Source organism: Pseudophryne corroboree, chromosome 9 (genome assembly GCF_028390025.1).
Source record: "Pseudophryne corroboree isolate aPseCor3 chromosome 9, aPseCor3.hap2, whole genome shotgun sequence".
NCBI classification, from domain to species: Eukaryota; Metazoa; Chordata; class Amphibia; order Anura; family Myobatrachidae; genus Pseudophryne; species Pseudophryne corroboree.
Genome location: NC_086452.1, coordinates 216,641,294 through 216,658,450, shown reverse-complemented (window position 1 = coordinate 216,658,450; position 17,157 = coordinate 216,641,294). Strand labels below are relative to the sequence as shown.

Here is a 17,157-nt window from a genome sequence, read left to right as displayed (position 1 = left end):
TACTCACACAATCCAGGGTAGCTTCTGTCCTCTTCTACTTGTAATCCACGTACTTGGGCAAAAAACAAACCGAAAAACCCGAACCACGCACTGAAAGGGGACCCATGTTTACACATGGGACCCCTTTCCCTGACTGCCGAGACCCCCCGTGACTCCTGTCAAAGAGGGTCCATTCAGCCAATCAGGGAGTGCCATGTCGTGGCACTCTCCTGATTGGCTGTGCGCTCCTGAGCTGTCAGTCAGGCTGCGCACGGCAGAGATACAATGTAGCACATAGGTGCTACATTGTATCCAATGGTGGGAACTTTGCGGTCAGCGGTTGAGGTTACAGGTACTAGCGGGCCTGTTTTTCCACCGCATGCTGGTACTTATGGTTCTCCAAGTACCAGCTTGTGGGGGAGGCTTGCTGGGACTTGTAGTACTGCTACAAAAAAACAATATTCTTTTTTTTAAACTTGGTTATCAGCCCCTCATCCGCCGCCCTTGGATGGGGGGGACAGCCTCGGGCTTCACCCCGGGCCCTTGGGTGACTGGAGGGGGGGACCCCTTGATTTAAGGGGTCCCCATTCCAGGGTACCCCGGCCAGGGGTGACTAGTTAGTGATTTAATGCCAGGGCCGCAGGGACCTATATAAAAGTGTCCCCCGGCTGTGGCATTATCTCTCTGACTAGTGGAGCCCGATGCTGCTGTTAAAAATACGGAGGACCCCTACGCTTTTTGTCCCCCGTATTTTTGGCACCAGGACCAGGTACAGAGCTCAGTGCTGGTTGTTTAAATATGGGGGGAACCCCTGTCAATTTCCCCCCATATTTTTACAACCAGGACCGGCTCAAAGAGCCCAAGGCTGGTTATGCTTAGGAGGGGGGACCCCATGCATTTTTTTTCTGATTTTTAACCCTTTCACACCCCTTCCCACTGATAAACATGCATGGGTCTCACTGATCCGTGCATGCCTATCAGAACACTGTAAAAAAAAGCAGGTCTTTTTTAAAAATGCTTTTTTTTACGATTTGTATTTTTTCACGGCAGTGTTTGGCTATTGCCGACAGTGTTTGTGAATTACAATTTTTAGTAAATTACCGAGTTGTATAAAATAACAGGCGCATTTGACAGATGGTGTATTCATTCGTATTTTTTTTCTTTGACTTCCAAAAAAATACGAATGCCCTCATCACTGCCGAGATTTTGGTTTAGTAAATTCCCGAGGTGACACTTTGAAGAAAAAACACCAAATCGGTCAAAATCGGGAGCTTAGTAAATATACCCCCCCGGTGAGGACTGTTTCTACCTTACTAGGCTGAGGTTTAACCTGTCCTCTGCCCACAATGTACCCAAATATTTGTCCTCAATCATACCAATGGCACATTTCTCAGGGTTGGCGGTAAACCCGTGTGCCGGTAGAGTCTGTAAAACGGCTTTTACCTTTGGTAGGTGTGACTCTCAGTCAGAGCTGAAAATAACAATGTCATCTAAATATGCAGTCGCATATTCCCTGTGGAGCCACAGCAACTTATTCATAGCTCTCTGGAAGGTTGCTGGGGCACCATGTAAACCAAATGGGAACATTTTATATTGGAATAAGCCTTCTGGGGTAGAGAAGGCTGATTTTGCCTTAGCATCTTCGGTTAACGGAATCTGGCAATAACCTTTTGTCAAATCAAGTGTAATGAAATATTGACTATTGGCTAAATTTTCTACCAACTCATCAACCCAGGGCATAGGGTAAGAATCAAACCGGGACACTTGATTTAATTTAAGGAAGTCATTGCAGAACCATAAGGCACCTGAAGGCTTCGGTACTAGGACAATTGGATTATTCCACTCACTGGTGGATTCCTCTATAACCCCTAGGCGTAACATCTCTTCCACCTCCTGCTTTACCGCTGCCTGCTTCGCTTTGGGTATGCGATATGGCCTCTGTTTAATTACCACCCCGGGGTGGAGTCACAGCATCATGTTGGAAGATCTGTGTCTTTCCCGGAATGGCAGAAAACACATCTTGGCAGCGTTTCACCAAGTTCACCACTTCCCGTTTCTGTTCAGGAGTAAGTGTGACTTCAATGGGTACCTGGCATTCTGAAATCTTTTTAGCTACCAAAGTGGGCCGATTGGCAATTTCCTTCCAGGGTTTTAACAGGTTTCCATTGTAGACTTGTACTTCCCTCCTTCTACCCTCCTGTTGGACCCTGTAATTAACCGGTCCCACTGCCTCAATGATCTCATAAGGGCCCTGCCATTGTGCATACATCTTGCTTTCTGTGGTGGGCACCAGCACTAACACTTTGTCTCCCGGATTAAAGGACCGGTTGACTGAGGTAACGTCATACCTCTGTTTCTGATGTTGTTGGGCCCTTTCCATGTGTTCGTTCAGTAGTGGCACAATCTGCCTTACTCGGCCGTATAACTGGGCCACAGACTGAACGACTTTAGGGTACTGGCATGGTGTTTCTTCCCACCCTTCTTTTAAGAGACTCTGGGCCGTCTCCCATAGAGGAGCTCAAAGGGACTAAACCCTGTAGAGGATTGGGGTACGTATCTGACCGCAAACATCAAGTAAGGTAGGAGCAGATCCCAATCTCGTTTTTCTCGTGACACTGCCATCTTTATCATTTGCTTAGGGTTTTATTAAATCTTTCTACCAGGCCATCTGTCTGCGGGTGGTACACAGAGGTGGTAATCCTGTTTACGTCTAGCAACCAACATAAATCTTTCATGAGTTTAGACACGAAAGGTGTACCTTGGTCCGTTATTATCTCTTTCGGTATTCCTTAGCGGGTATACATGGTTAGTAGTTCTCTGGCAATAGTGCCAGATTTCATATTGCGCAGGGGTATAGCCTCTGAGTACCTGGTGGCATAATCAACTACCACCAATATGTATTGGTGCCCTCGAGCAGATTTTTCCACTGGCCCTATCAGAGCCATCCCAATCCGCTCAAAAGGTACGGAAATGATAGGGAGGGGTACCAGTGAAGCTCTAAACTCTGGCCATGGGGCTGCCCTCTGGCAGACTGGGCATTCCTGACAATACCTCTTGACGGAAGAATAGATGCCGGGCCAAAAAAACCTTAACTGGATGCATTGGAGTGTTTTCTCCTCCCCTAGATGGCCATTCCACAAATACGTATGGGCAGCTTCTAACACCAACCGCTCCAGTTTCTGGGGAACCAAGAGCTGATCTATCTTTTTCCCTTGTAATGTAGCGACACAATCTAGCAAATCATTTTTCAGAACAAAATATGGTACACCCTCAGATGGTAAGGCATCAACTACTCTGCCGTTAACTACTTTAACAGTCTCAAAGGCATGTACCAAATTGCTGTCATCGCGTTGACCTCTCCCAAAGTCCTGCAGTTATATCTTCTTACCAACTGGGTTCCAATGGGCCTTGGACTCAGTCTCTTGGGGTGGCTTGGGACTGTCAGCCTCTCTCCCGGATGCTAAACTTTGGTAGTCTCTGGTCTCTGGCGTCTGAGTTGTTTTGGTGGTTGACGGTTTGTTGGTAGCATGCCAGGTAACCAGCTCCTGCAGCAATGGAAAGTCCCGGCCCAGGATCAGCGGATACGGGGTCTGAAGGTCACTGCCGCTACCACCTTTAACGACTGACCTTGTCAGGGGTAAGTAGACACGTGGGCATTCCTCCACATCGCCATGAACGCACAACACACTGACAGGAGGCTGGACCTTGTCAGCTCCCGGAGGAACCACATTGGCCGCGACAATGGTGAGCTCACTGCCGGTATCCACCAGGGCCCAAATCTCCTGGCTTTCCACCTGTACCTGCACCCGGAACAGGGAGGACTCTGCTAGGGATACCCCCGCCACCGCCATGTTGACCAACGGTCACGCCGTTTTCCCGCACTGCCATCCATCGGCTCGCCCTATTTCGGGCAGTCCCGCCGCACATGACCAGGCTCGCCGCACTCAAAGCACACCAAGGTAGGAAGAGCCTTTGGTTTAACTACTGGGACCTGAGTTCTGGGTTTAGATGGTGGCCCGTATCCTGACCTGGCTTTATTCAGCTTTTCCAGCGTCAGGTACTGCTCAATCACCACTGCCAACTCCTCAAATGTCTGGGGGGCAGCCTGAAGGGCCCACTGCTGCACTGAGCGGTCTAACACCCGCATAGCCTAGTCCAGTGCGACTATTTCCACAATCTGTACTGTAGCGTTTTTATCCGGCTGCAACCAGGCAATTGCCAGTCGGGCTAGTTTGGCCAGCTGAATTCTGGGAGGCTCCGAGCCCTCCAGCTGCCAGTCATGGAATTCTTGGGCTTTGCTGGGCCCCGTCACTCCAATCCTATCCAGTATAATCTTTTTCAGGGCAGGATAGGAGCATGCCTCAGCCACAGTCATGTCCACATATGCCCGCTGTGTCTTCCCTGTTAAACAGGGAGCCAGCCTGTCAGACCATTCCTCCGCAGGCCATCCCAACCGCATGGCCCTGCGCTCAAACATGCAAAGGAATGCCTTTCCCACACTGGCTCAGACTTTTTAAGCGCTTTTGACTCATCGCACAACATTTGAATTTGAGTTTGCTGTCTTTCAGCCTGGGTTCGTTGCCCCTCATGTAACATCTGAATCTGGGTTTGTTGCTCCTCATGTAACATTTGAATCTGAGTTTGTTGCCCAGCTGCAAGTTCAGCAAATTGTTTTAGTAACTCCTCCATATTGCCCTGCGTGGCCATTTTAAGGACAAATCTAGGAGGTTTAATATAATGTGCGGGGCTTATCAAACAGTCCAAGTCGACACTCGCCTGTTTTGCTGGCTATTTATTACATAACAGCAAACAGTCTGCCTATAATGCTATGGCCCTTTAAGGCTGCCACTTGCACTGCATAACCAGAGAGGAAGAAAAGGAAAGGGAAAACTTGAAGTTTAAACACCGGTATGCTTTCCAACAGTTTCTGCTATACACCGTGTCCTTGCTCGCATTCTCCACCACTTGTGACAAGGATCACAAGTACAGGGACTCAGATGAACACTTTCAGTATTTATTTTGAACAGCAAGTCACCACATAGCAAGTTAAATTCATATGCAGTCGGTATTACAGGCAGTAGCATACAGGCACTCTCAGCATGGCAGACTCTTGATAGGCTCCAGAGGTCCCTAGTCTAACCCACACAACCCGGCCTATCACTTGGGTAGCTATTCCACCATCAAGAGCAAGGTGACTGTCCTGGAAACCCTTATATCAGGAAATCCCAGGTGCTGCTGATCACACACCTGGGATTCTGCTACTGCTTCCAAAACCTGGTCTGGATCCTCCACATTACTTTCACATGGAAAAATACTGTCTCTGCCGCACAATATTATACTGTCCTAACACACAGCATATTATACTGTCCTATCACACAGCAATATCATACTACCCAAACACACGGCAATGTTATACTGTCCTAACACACAGCAATGTTATACTGTCCTAACACACAGCATATTATACTGTCCTAACACACAGCAATATTATACTGTCCTAACACACAGCAAATTATAGTGTTCTAACACACAGCAAGAATATACTACCCTAACATACAGCAATATTTTGCGGATGATGCTGACTTGGGAGCAAAGTAAGAAAGAGCATGTGCAGGTGGGGCAGATTTACACTGTGCAGAGAGAGTTATACCCCTTTTCCACCTGTAGCACGGGTCGCAGCCGGGAGCCTGACATGGCTGCGACACATGCTACAGCCCCCTTTACCACAGCGCTCACCAACCCGGCATATTGCCGGGTTGGTGACGCTGCTGCTGACGCTGCAGGGGCGGCGCTGGCAGATCACATGATCTCCCAGCGCCGCCCTTCCATTCACTGTGAACGGGAGCCGTGTCGCCTCGAATCGGCTTCCGTCCACACTACACACCCGGCAGATACCCGGGTAGGATTCCCGGATCACTTGCGTTTCCACTAGGAAAAAAACACGGGTAAATGAACGCCCCCGCACATTTACCCGTGTTTTTAAAGGTAGTGGAAAAGGGGTATAAGATTTAAGAGTATCCAAACTCAAATACAAATTGCATGCAAAAGCAGTCAGTATTTACCCTGCATGTAAAAAAAGGAAATGTATTTGCACCTCTTTCATTGCAACATGGTTTGACCATGTGCAAAGTTACACTAGGGGGTAAATTTACTAAGATTCGTATTTTCCCGTTTCAGGTCAAAGTTCAATCACGAATGACATCGAAAGTGTAAAACTGCAACTTTTTGAATTTATTACGACTAATTTACTAAGCTGTCGTATTCGGGTTTTTCTTTTGTTCCGATGTCGATGTCATTCGTGTTTTTTTTTGTTTTTTTTTACGGCAGTGATTAGCAAAACACTACCGACTTTTTAAAAATGAATCTCGGCCGGATCTGTGTGATCCGTGCTGGGGTTCATTTTTTTTTTTTTTTTTTAAATTAAACAGTGTAAAATAAAAAAAAAATTGCGTGGGGTCCCCCCTCCTAAGCATAACCAGCCTCGGGCTCTTTGAGCCGATCCTGGTTGCAGAAATATGGGGGGAAAAATGACAGGGGTTCCCCCATATTTAAGCAACCAGCATCGGGCTCTGCGCCTGGTCCTGGTTCCAAAAATACGAGGGACAAAAAGAGTAGGGGTCCCCCGTATTTTTAAAACCAGCACCGGGCTCCACTAGCTGGACAGATAATGCCACAGCCGGGGGTCACTTTTATATAGTGCCCTGCGGCCGTGGCATCAAAAATCCAACTAGTCACCCCTGGTCGGGGTACCCTGGGGGAGTGGGGACCCCTTCAATCAAGGGGTCCCCCCCCCCAGCCACCCAAGGGCCAGGGGTGAAGCCCGAGGCTGTCCCCCCCATCCAATTGGCTGCGGATGGGGGGCTGATAGCCTTTTTTGAAAATGAAAAGATATTGTTTTTAGTAGCAGTACTACAAGGCCCAGCAAGCCTCCCCCGCATGCTGGTACTTGGAGAACCACAAGTACCAGCATGCGGCGGAAAAACGGGCCCGCTGGTACCTGTAGTACTGTTACTAAAAAAATACCCAAAAAAAGACAAGACACACACACACCGTGAAAGTAAAGATTTATTACATACATGCACACAAACATACATACATACTTACCTTATGTTCACACGCAGGTCGGTCCTCTTCTCCAGTAGAATCCAAGGGGTACCTGTTGAATAAATTCTACTCACCAGATCCAGGGTCCCAGGGTCCTCGGGGCAACCATTTGTAATCCAGGTACTTGAATAAAATAGCAAAACGGATACCCGAGCCACGAACTGAAAGGGGCCCCATGTTTTCACATGGGACTCCTTTCCCCGAATGCCAGAAACCCACTCTGACTTCTGTCTAAGTGGGTTTCTTCAGCCAATCAGGGAGCGCCACGTTGTAGCACTCTCCTGATCGGCTGTGTGCTCCTGTACTGAGTGACAGGCGGCACACGGCAGTGTTACAATGTAGCGCCTATGCGCTCCATTGTAACCAATGGTGGGAACTTTCTGCTCAGCGGTGACGTCACTTTAGGTCAACCGCAGGGCAGAAAGTTCCCACCATTGCTTACAATGGAGCGCATAGGCGCTACATTGTAACAGTGCCGTGTGCCGCCTGTCACTCAGTACAGGAGCACACAGCCGATCAGGAGAGTGCTACAACGTGGCGCTCCCTGATTGGCTGAAGAAACCCACTTAGACAGAAGTCAGAGTGGGTTTCTGGCATTCGGGGAAAGGAGTCCCATGTGAAAACATGGGGCCCCTTTCAGTTCGTGGCTCGGGTATCCGTTTTGTTATTTTATTCAAGTACCTGGATTACAAATGGTTGCTCCGAGGACCCTGGGACCCTGGATCTGGTGAGTAGAATTTATTCAACAGGTACCCCTTGGATTCTACTGGAGAAGAGGACCGACCTGCGAGTGAACATAAGGTAAGTATGTATGTATGTTTGTGTGCATGTATGTAATAAATCTTTACTTTCACGGTGTGTGTGTCTTGTCTTTTTTTGGGTATTTTTTTAGTAACAGTACTACAGGTACCAGCGGGCCCGTTTTTCCGCCGCATGCTGGTACTTGTGGTTCTCCAAGTACCAGAATGCGGGGGAGGCTTGCTGGGCCTTGTAGTACTGCTACTAAAAACAATATCTTTTCATTTTCAAAAAAGGCTATCAGCCCCCCATCCGCAGCCAATTGGATGGGGGGGACAGCCTCGGGCTTCACCCCTGGCCCTTGGGTGGCTGGGGGGGGGACCCCTTGATTGAAGGGGTCCCCACTCCCCCAGGGTACCCCGGCCAGGGGTGACTAGTTGGATATTTGATGCCATGGCCGCAGGGCACTATATAAAAGTGACCCCCGGCTGTGGCATTATCTGTCCAGCTAGTGGAGCCCGGTGCTGGTTTTAAAAATACGGGGGACCTCTACTCTTTTTGTCCCCCGTATTTTTGGAACCAGGACCAGGCGCAGAGCCCGATGCTGGTTGCTTAAATATGGGGGAACCCCTGTCAATTTTTTTCCCATATTTCTGCAACCAGGATCGGCTCAAAGAGCCCGAGGCTGGTTATGCTTAGGAGGGGGGACCCCACGCTATTTTTTTTGAGAAAATAATCACTTTCCCACCCCTTCCCACTGATATACATGCACGGATCTCATGGATCCGTGCATGCCTATCCAATCACGGATAAAAAAAGCAGGTCTGTTTTTTTAAAGCACTTTTTTACGAGTTGTAATTTTTCACGGCAGTGTTTTGTTTTTTTTGGCTTTGCACTTCTTAGTAAATGACCGAGATTCATACTTAAACAGCCGCGTTTTGACTGATGGTGTATTCATTCGTGATTTTTTCCTAGGACTTCCAAATATTACGAATGCCCTCATCACTGCCGTGATTTGAGTTTAGTAAATTACCGAGATGACACTTTGATGAAAAAACGGCATCTCGGTCAAAATCGGGACCTTAGTAAATTTACCCCTCGGTGTGCACATATACTATTATTGGCCCGATCACCCTATATCGGGTGATTGGCCTGATAATTGTATAGGGGTGTGTGAAGGAGCATTAGCCAAGAAATGTCTTAAAACAATCCTGGCCATGGTCACATTAAGAGGTTGAATCTTATGAGCAGTTTAATATTTAAGTTGCCCAAGCTCCTGATCTATTGAAGAATGTTCGCAGAAATCTAGAAATAAGGTACAGGAGTACACACTGATCGGGCAATTGCTCCTAGGGTCAGAGAGTTCATATCATCTGCTGAGTGATCGGCATAGCGTTTACCTGGCCTTAGTTGTGTTGTTTACTTTGCTCCCAAACTCAGAATAAGCCCTGTTATGTTTATTGTTCTTTCTCTATCGTCCTAAGTGGATGCTGGGGTTCCTGAAAGGACCATGGGGGAATAGCGGCTCCGCAGGAGACAGGGCACAAAAAAGTAAAGCTTTTACCAGATCAGGTGGTGTGCACTGGCTCCTCCCCCTATGACCCTCCTCCAGACTCCAGTTAGATTTTTGTGCCCGGCCGAGAAGGGTGCAATCTAGGTGGCTCTCCTAAAGAGCTGCTTAGAGAAAGTTTAGCTAGGTTTTTTATGTTACAGTGATTCCTGCTGGCAACAGGATCACTGCAGCGAGGGACTGAGGGGAGAAGGAGTCAACTCACCTGCGTGCAGGATGGATTGGCTTCTTGGCTACTGGACATCAAGCTCCAGAGGGACGATCACAGGTACAGCCTGGATGGTCACCGGAGCCGCGCCGCCGGCCCCCTTGCAGATGCTGAAGACAGAAGAGGTCCAGAATCGGCGGCTGAAGACTCCTGCAGTCTTCTAAAGGTAGCGCACAGCACTGCAGCTGTGCGCCATTTTCCTCTCAGCACACTTCACACAACAGTCACTGAGGGTGCAGAGCGCTGGGGGGGGCGCTCTGAGAGGCAAATAAAAACCTTATTAGAGGCAAAAAATACCTCACATATAGCCCACAGAGGCTATATGGAGATATTTAACCCCTGCCTAACTTCAAAAATAGCGGGAGACGAGCCCGCCGAAAAAGGGGCGGGGCCTATCTCCTCAGCACACAGCGCCATTTTCTCTCACAGAAAAGCTGGAGAGAAGGCTCCCAGGCTCTCCCCTGCACTGCACTACAGAAACAGGGTTAAAACAGAGAGGGGGGGCACTGATTTTGGCGATATTGTGTATATATATAAAAGATGCTATAAGGGAGAAACACTTATATAAGGTTGTCCCTATATAATTATAGCGTTTTTGGTGTGTGCTGGCAGACTCTCCCTCTGTCTCCCCAAAGGGCTAGTGGGTCCTGTCCTCTGTCAGAGCATTCCCGGTGTGTGTGCTGTGTCGGTACGTGTGTATCGACATGTATGAGGACGATGTTGGTGAGGAGGCGGAGAAATTGCCTGTAATGGTGATGTCACTCTCTAGGGAGTCGACACCGGAATGGATGGCTTATTTAGAGAATTACGTGAGAATGTCAACACGCTGCAAGGTCGGTTGACGACATGAGACGGCCGACAATCTATTAGGACCGGTCCAGGCGTCTCAGAAACACCGTCAGGGGTTTTAAAAACGCCCATTTACCTCAGTCGGTCGACACAGACACAGACACGGACACTGAATACAGTGTCGACGGTGAATAAACAAACGTATTTCTCATTAGGGCCACACGTTAAGGGCAATGAAGGAGGTGTTACGTGTTTCTGATACTACAAGTACCACAAGAAAGGGTATTATGTGGGAGTGAAAAAACTACCTGTAGTTTTTCCTGAATCAGATAAAATAAAATGAAGTGTGTGAAAACACCCCTTAGGGTGATAAGGCGCTCACACGCTTATCAAGTGGCGTTACCGTCTCCAGATACGGCCGCCCTCAAGGAGCCAGCTGATAGGAAGCTGGAAAAATATCCTAAAAAGTATATACACACATACGGTGGTTATACTGCGACCAGCGATCGCCATCAGCCTGGAGATGCAATGCTGGGTTGGCTTGGTCGGATTCCCTGACTGAAAATATTTTATTCATGTAGAGCATTTAATAGGATGCATTCTATATATATGTATGTGAGATGCACAGAGGGATATTTGCTCTCTGGCATCAAGATAAGTGCGTTGTCCATATCTCCCAGAAGATGTCAGGGACACGACAGTGGTCAGGTGATACAGATCTCATACGGCAGATGGAAGTATTGCTGTATAAAGGGAAGGAGTTATTTGGGGGTCGGTCCATCGGACCTGGGGACCACAGCAACAGCTGGGAAATCCAACCTTTTTTACCCCAAGTTACATCTCAGCTAAAAAAGACACCGTCTTTTCAGCCTCAATCTTTCCTTTCCCATGAGGGCATGCAGGCAAAAGGCCAGTCATATCTGCCCAGACATAGAGGTAAGGGAAGTAGACTGCAGCAGGCAGCCCTTTCCCAGGAAAAGAAGCCCTCCACCGCGTCTGCCAAGTCCTCAGCATGACGCTGGGGCCGTGCAAGCGGACTCAAGGTGGGGGGGGTAGTCTCAAGAGTCTCAGGGCGCAGTGGGATCACTCGCAAGTTGACCCCTAGATCGTACGAGTATTATCCCAGGGGTAAAGATTGGAGAGTCGAGACATCTTCTCCTCGCAGGTTCCTGAAGTCTGCTTTACCAACGGCTCCCTCCGACAGGGAGGCAGCATTGGAAACAATTCACAAGCTGTATATCCAGCAGGTGATAGTCAAAGTACCCCTCCTACGACAAGGAAAAGGGTATTATTTTTCCACACTATATTGTGGTACTGAAGCCAGACGGCTTGGTGACACATAGTCTAAATCTAAAATGTTTTGAACACTTACATAAAAGGTTCAAATCGAGATAAAGTCACTCAGAGCAGTGATAGCGAACCGGAAAAAAGGGGACTATATGGTGTCCCTGGACATCAAGGATTACCTCCATGTCCAAATTTTGTCCTTCTCATCGAGGGTACCTCTGGTTCGTGGTACAGAACTGTCAATATCAGTTTCAGACGATGCCGTTTGAATTATCCACGGCACCCCGGGCCTTTTTACCAAGGTAATGGCCGAAAAGATGTTTCTTCAAAGAAAAAAGGCATCTAAATTATCCCTTACTTGCACGACCTAAAAAGGGCAAGTTCCAGAGAACAGTTGGAGGTCGGAAGAGCACTATCTAAAGTAGTTCTTCGACGGCACGACTGGATTCTAAATATTCCAAGAATCGCAGCTGTTTTCCGACGATACGTCTGCTGTTCCTAGGGATGATTCTGGACACGGTTCAGAAAAAGGTTTTTCTTCCCGAGGAAAAAGCCAAGGAGTTATCCGACCTGTCAGGAACCTCCTAAAACCAGGAAAGGTGTCTGTACATCAATGCACAAGAGTCCTGGGAAAAATGGTGGCTTTTTACGAAGCAATTCCATTCGGCAGATTCCATGCAAGAATTTTCCAAAGGGATCTGTTGGACAAATGGTCAGGGTCGCATCCTCAGATGCACCTGCGAATAACCCTGTCGCCAAGGACAAGGGTATATCTTCTGTGGTGGTTGCAAAAGGCTCATCTATTGGAGGGCCGCAGATTCGGCATACAGGATTTGATCCTGGTGACCACGGACGCCAGCCTGAGAGGTTGGGGAGCAGTCACACAAGGAAGAAACTTCCAGGGGGTATGGACGAACCTGGAAAAGTCTCTTCACATAAACATTCTGGTACTAAGAGCAATCTAAAATGCTCTAAGCCAGGCGGAACCACTCCTGCAAGGAAAACCGGTGTTGATTCAGTCGGACAACATCACGGCGGTCGCCCATGTAAACAGACAGGGCGGCACAAGAAGCAGGAGTGCAATGGCAGAAGCTGCCAAGATTCTTCGCTGGGCGGAGAATCACGTAATAGCACTGTCAGCAGTGTTCTTCCCGGGCGTGGACAACTGGGAAGCAGACTTCCTCAGCAGACACGATATTCACCCGGGAGAGGGGGGTCTTCATCCAGAAGTCTTCCACATGCTAATAAACTGTTGGGAAAGACCAATGGTAGACATGATGGCGTCTCGCCTCAACAAGAAACTGGACAAGTATTGCGCCAGGTCAAGAGATCCACAGGCAATAGCTGTGGACGCACTGGTAACACCTTGGGTGTACAAATCAGTATATGTGTTTCCTCCTCTGCCTCTCATACCAACGGTATTGAAGATTATACGGTGAAGAGGAGTAAGAACAATACTAGTGGCTCCGGATTGGCCAAGAAGGACTTGGTACCCGGAACTTCAAGAGTTGGTCACGGACGACCCGTGCCCTCTACTTCTGAGAAGGGACCTGCTACAACAGGGTCCCTGTCTCTTTCAAGACTTACCGCGGCTGCGTTTGACGGCATGGCGGTTGAACGCCAGATCCTAAAAGGGAAAGGCATTCCAGAAGAAGTCATTCCTACCTTGATTAAGGCAAGGAAGGAAGTCACCGCGAAACATTATCACCGCATTTGGCGAAAATATGTCGCGTGGTGCGAGGATCGGAGTGTTCCGACGGAGGAATTTCAACTGGGTCGTTTCCTACATTTCCTACAATCAGGATTGTCTATGGGTCTCAAATTGAGATCTATTAAGGTTCAAATTTCGGCCCTGTCAATATTCTTCCAAAAAGAATTGGCCTCAGTTCCTGAGGTACAGACTTTTGTTAAAGGAGTACTGCATATACAGCCTCCTGTGGTGCCTCCGGTGGCACCGTGGGATCTAAATGTAGTTTTAGATTTCCTCAAATCCCATTGGTTTGAACCATTGAATAAGGTGGATTTTAAATATCTCACATGGAAAGTGACTATGTTACTGGCCCTGGCTTCCGCCAGGAAAGTATCTGAATTGGCGGCTTTATCTTATAAAAGCCCTTATCTAATCTTCCATTCGGATAGGGCAGAACTGAGGACTCGTCCGCATTTTCTCCCTAAGGTGGTATCAGCGTTTCACCTGAACCAACCTATTGTGGTGCCTGCGGCCACTGGCGACTTGGAGGACTCCAAGTTGTTGGACGTTGTCAGAGCCTTAAAAATATACATTTCAAGGACGGCTGAAGTCAGAAAATCTGACTCGCTGTTGATACTATATGCACCCAACAAGTTGGGTGCCCCTGCTTCTAAGCAGACGATTGCTCGTTGGATTTGTAACACAATTCAACTTGCTCATTCTGTGGCAGGCCTGCCACAGCCTAAATCTGTTAAGGCCCATTCCACAAGGAAGGTGGGCTCATCTTGGGCGGCTGCCCGAGGGGTCTCGGCATTACAATTCTGCCGAGCAGCTACGTGGTCGGGGGAAAACACGTTTGTAAAATTCTACAAATTTGATACCCTGGCAAAAGAGGACTTGGAATTCTCTCATTCGGTGCTGCAGAGTCATCCGCACTCTCCCGCCCGTTTGGGAGCTTTGGTATAATCCCCATGGTCCTTTCAGGAACCCCAGCATCCACTTAGGACGATAGAGAAAATAAGAATTTACTTACCGATAATTCTATTTCTCGGAGTCCGTAGTGGATGCTGGGCGCCCATCCCAAGTGCGGATTATCTGCAATACTGTACATAGTTATTGTTAACAAATTCGGGTTATATTGTTAAGGAGCCATCTTTAAGAGGCTCTTTCTGTTATCATACTGTTAACTGGGTTTAGATCACAAGTTGTACGGTGTGATTGGTGTGGCTGGTATGAGTCTTACCCGGGATTCAAATTGCCTCCCTTATTGTGTACGCTCGTCCGGGCACAGTGCCTAACTGGAGTCTGGAGGAGGGTCATAGGGGGAGGAGCCAGTGCACACCACCTGATCTGGTAAAAGCTTTACTTTTTTGTGCCCTGTCTCCTGCGGAGCCGCTATTCCCCCATGGTCCTTTCAGGAACCCCAGCATCCACTACGGACTCCGAGAAATAGAATTATCGGTAAGTAAATTCTTATTTTTACATCATTGTTTTATAAATAGTAGTATATATTCCTAATTTTTGTTTGTTTTTATTATTTGTATATAAGCTGCTGTAATACAACTGATCATGGTTTTAAGGGTATGTTTTTGAGTGCAATAAACTTAGAGACAATGGACCCCATTACCAGTCCATGAGTATATGAGTATGACATCTGACATGCATCTATGGATGTTGCTTAAATGTGTCTTAGCCGTAAGATGCAGCTCTTTTCAGGTCTTTATTATAGCCTTTAAAAATCTAACACCTCCTTTGTGTTACATTACTCAGGCCGTTTCCAACAGAGGAAAGTGTGCAAGATGAGGACATTTACAAAGCGCTGCCTGATCTGATGGAGTAAGTATTAAAGTAGTATTTGTGTGTATTTGGGAAGCATACGGAATATCAACTCTGTTGTCTGTATTGACAATAACTTTTTATCCATTTCGAAATTGTAAACTCATACATAAATATGAGTCTGCTCCAGTAACAACACGCCTATGTCAGTATCTTCCATACACTGAGAAGTCAATGGCCACAAATTAGACTTTTGCTTTTGCTATACTGCACTGAGCTTCCACTGCTGACAAGTGTTATTTAGATGTTACTACAGTATGGGGAATTCAGTTGTTCTTATTGTGGCACTAATTAGTGCGCGTCCAAAGAAGCAATTCAATTGTTGCTCTGTTTGGTGTTTTTAGGTACAACAAGTGTGATAATTAATGGGTGCCCAGAACCAATTTAATTGCTACATCGGGCGTCCATTTATTAGCGATGTACAAAATACTATTGACTCACCCCGTGTGAATGACTACACACTCAGAAGTCACTAGTTCTGAGATGGACTATAGTGAGATTCCGTGTATTTTCTGAGTACTACAGTACATCATTACACAGGCAGTCAGTCAGGTGTGTTATAAAACATCTTTATCTGTCTCTATCTAGTGGATATGATCAAGCCTTGGAGAGAGATCGAGGGCCTGATTCATGTTTGACGTAAAGCAAAAAAGCAAGTAACTGGGAAAATCCATGTTGCAATGCATGTGGGGCAGATGTAATAACATGCAGAGATAGTTAGATTAGGGTGGGGTGTGTTCAAACTAAAATCTAACTTGCAGTGTAAAATTAAAGCTGTCTAACATTTGTGGGCTACATGCAAGAGCAGACAGTATTTTCCCTACACAGAAACAATATTAATATATTTGATCCTCTTGTGTGGCAACATGTTTGTATCAGACACAACGTTTCTTGCTTATTTTTCTTTACTTCCAAATCAGAATCAGGCCCAGAGTGGAGGCGCTGCTTGAAGCAACCAATCAGCTTCTGCCATTTTATAAACTATGTTACATAAATTACAGGTCAAAGTTGTATGGCTGCTTTGGGCAACGTCTCCACTTTATCTTTCTGCAAGGATTGATACATCTCCCCCTTAGTCTCTTTCTCAAGGGGAGATATATCAAACCTTTGAGAGATGTAAAGGCATATCATTTTACTAGCACAGTTTATAAAATGACAGAAGCTGATTAGTTATTGATAATTTCTCCACGTTTTCTCCCTGCAAGGCCTGATACTTCTCCCTCTCAGACTCCCTTTCTTGGATTGTATAGCAAAACATATTTATTCTTGTAAAACAAAGGAGAATATTCTTTTCCATGACGGTTTTGGTCAGTATGGTACTCTTTTACAACACATATGTGAAGGTCACCCCATACATTGACATGTGTGTAAGTGTGTGTCATGTCACAATGAGGGCAGCATGATAACCAAGCCGCCACCCCAGGAACGTTTTACTTTTTTTTTTTACTTCCAAACCAAAGGGCCAAGGTACCATTGGATCCTTCCCAGGCCACATATCACAATTAGAATGTGGTGTAGTCATTGCACAAGATCAGCTAATGTGTGAAATACAACCTGGAAACTGAGAGCTCTAGAGACCCAGACTATGCTGGAAGTGTATAGTTCTGATCAGGGGCCTAGCCAGAACTTTGTGGACCCCACAGCAACATTTTGAAGGGGGCCCTTCCTCATTCTAGAGCAGGGATGTTCACTATGCGGCCCGTGGGCCCAAATGTACATATCATGCGGCCCAGTCCTGCAGGTGTGGAGGTACACTCTGTTGCGGCGTACCCCTAAGAATCTGGCTACTGGTATGTAGCTCGGCGACATCTCCTCCTTTTCCAGGGCTGCTGGGAGCGAAGTGACATCATCACGCTCCCGCGGCTGACTCAAAGAGGAGCCTGGGGGCTGGGGGGCATGGGCAGCGAGTGCACTATCCTCCTCCTCAGTTCCTTCCTGCTCCACAAACAGTGATGG

The 17,157-nt window shown here is 47.3% G+C and overlaps 1 protein-coding gene across 2 annotated transcripts in view; it reads left to right on the top strand.

Moving 5' to 3' along the window:
* Positions 1 to 17,157, top strand: part of VAV3 (vav guanine nucleotide exchange factor 3) — a 546,183-nt gene that overhangs the window by 271,644 nt on the left and 257,382 nt on the right. For both annotated transcript variants that reach the window (XM_063940113.1, XM_063940112.1), the window contains exon 4: positions 15,136 to 15,201. In XM_063940113.1, the coding sequence (XP_063796183.1) occupies positions 15,136 to 15,201 (66 nt within the window). The remainder of the gene's footprint in view (positions 1 to 15,135; positions 15,202 to 17,157) is intronic.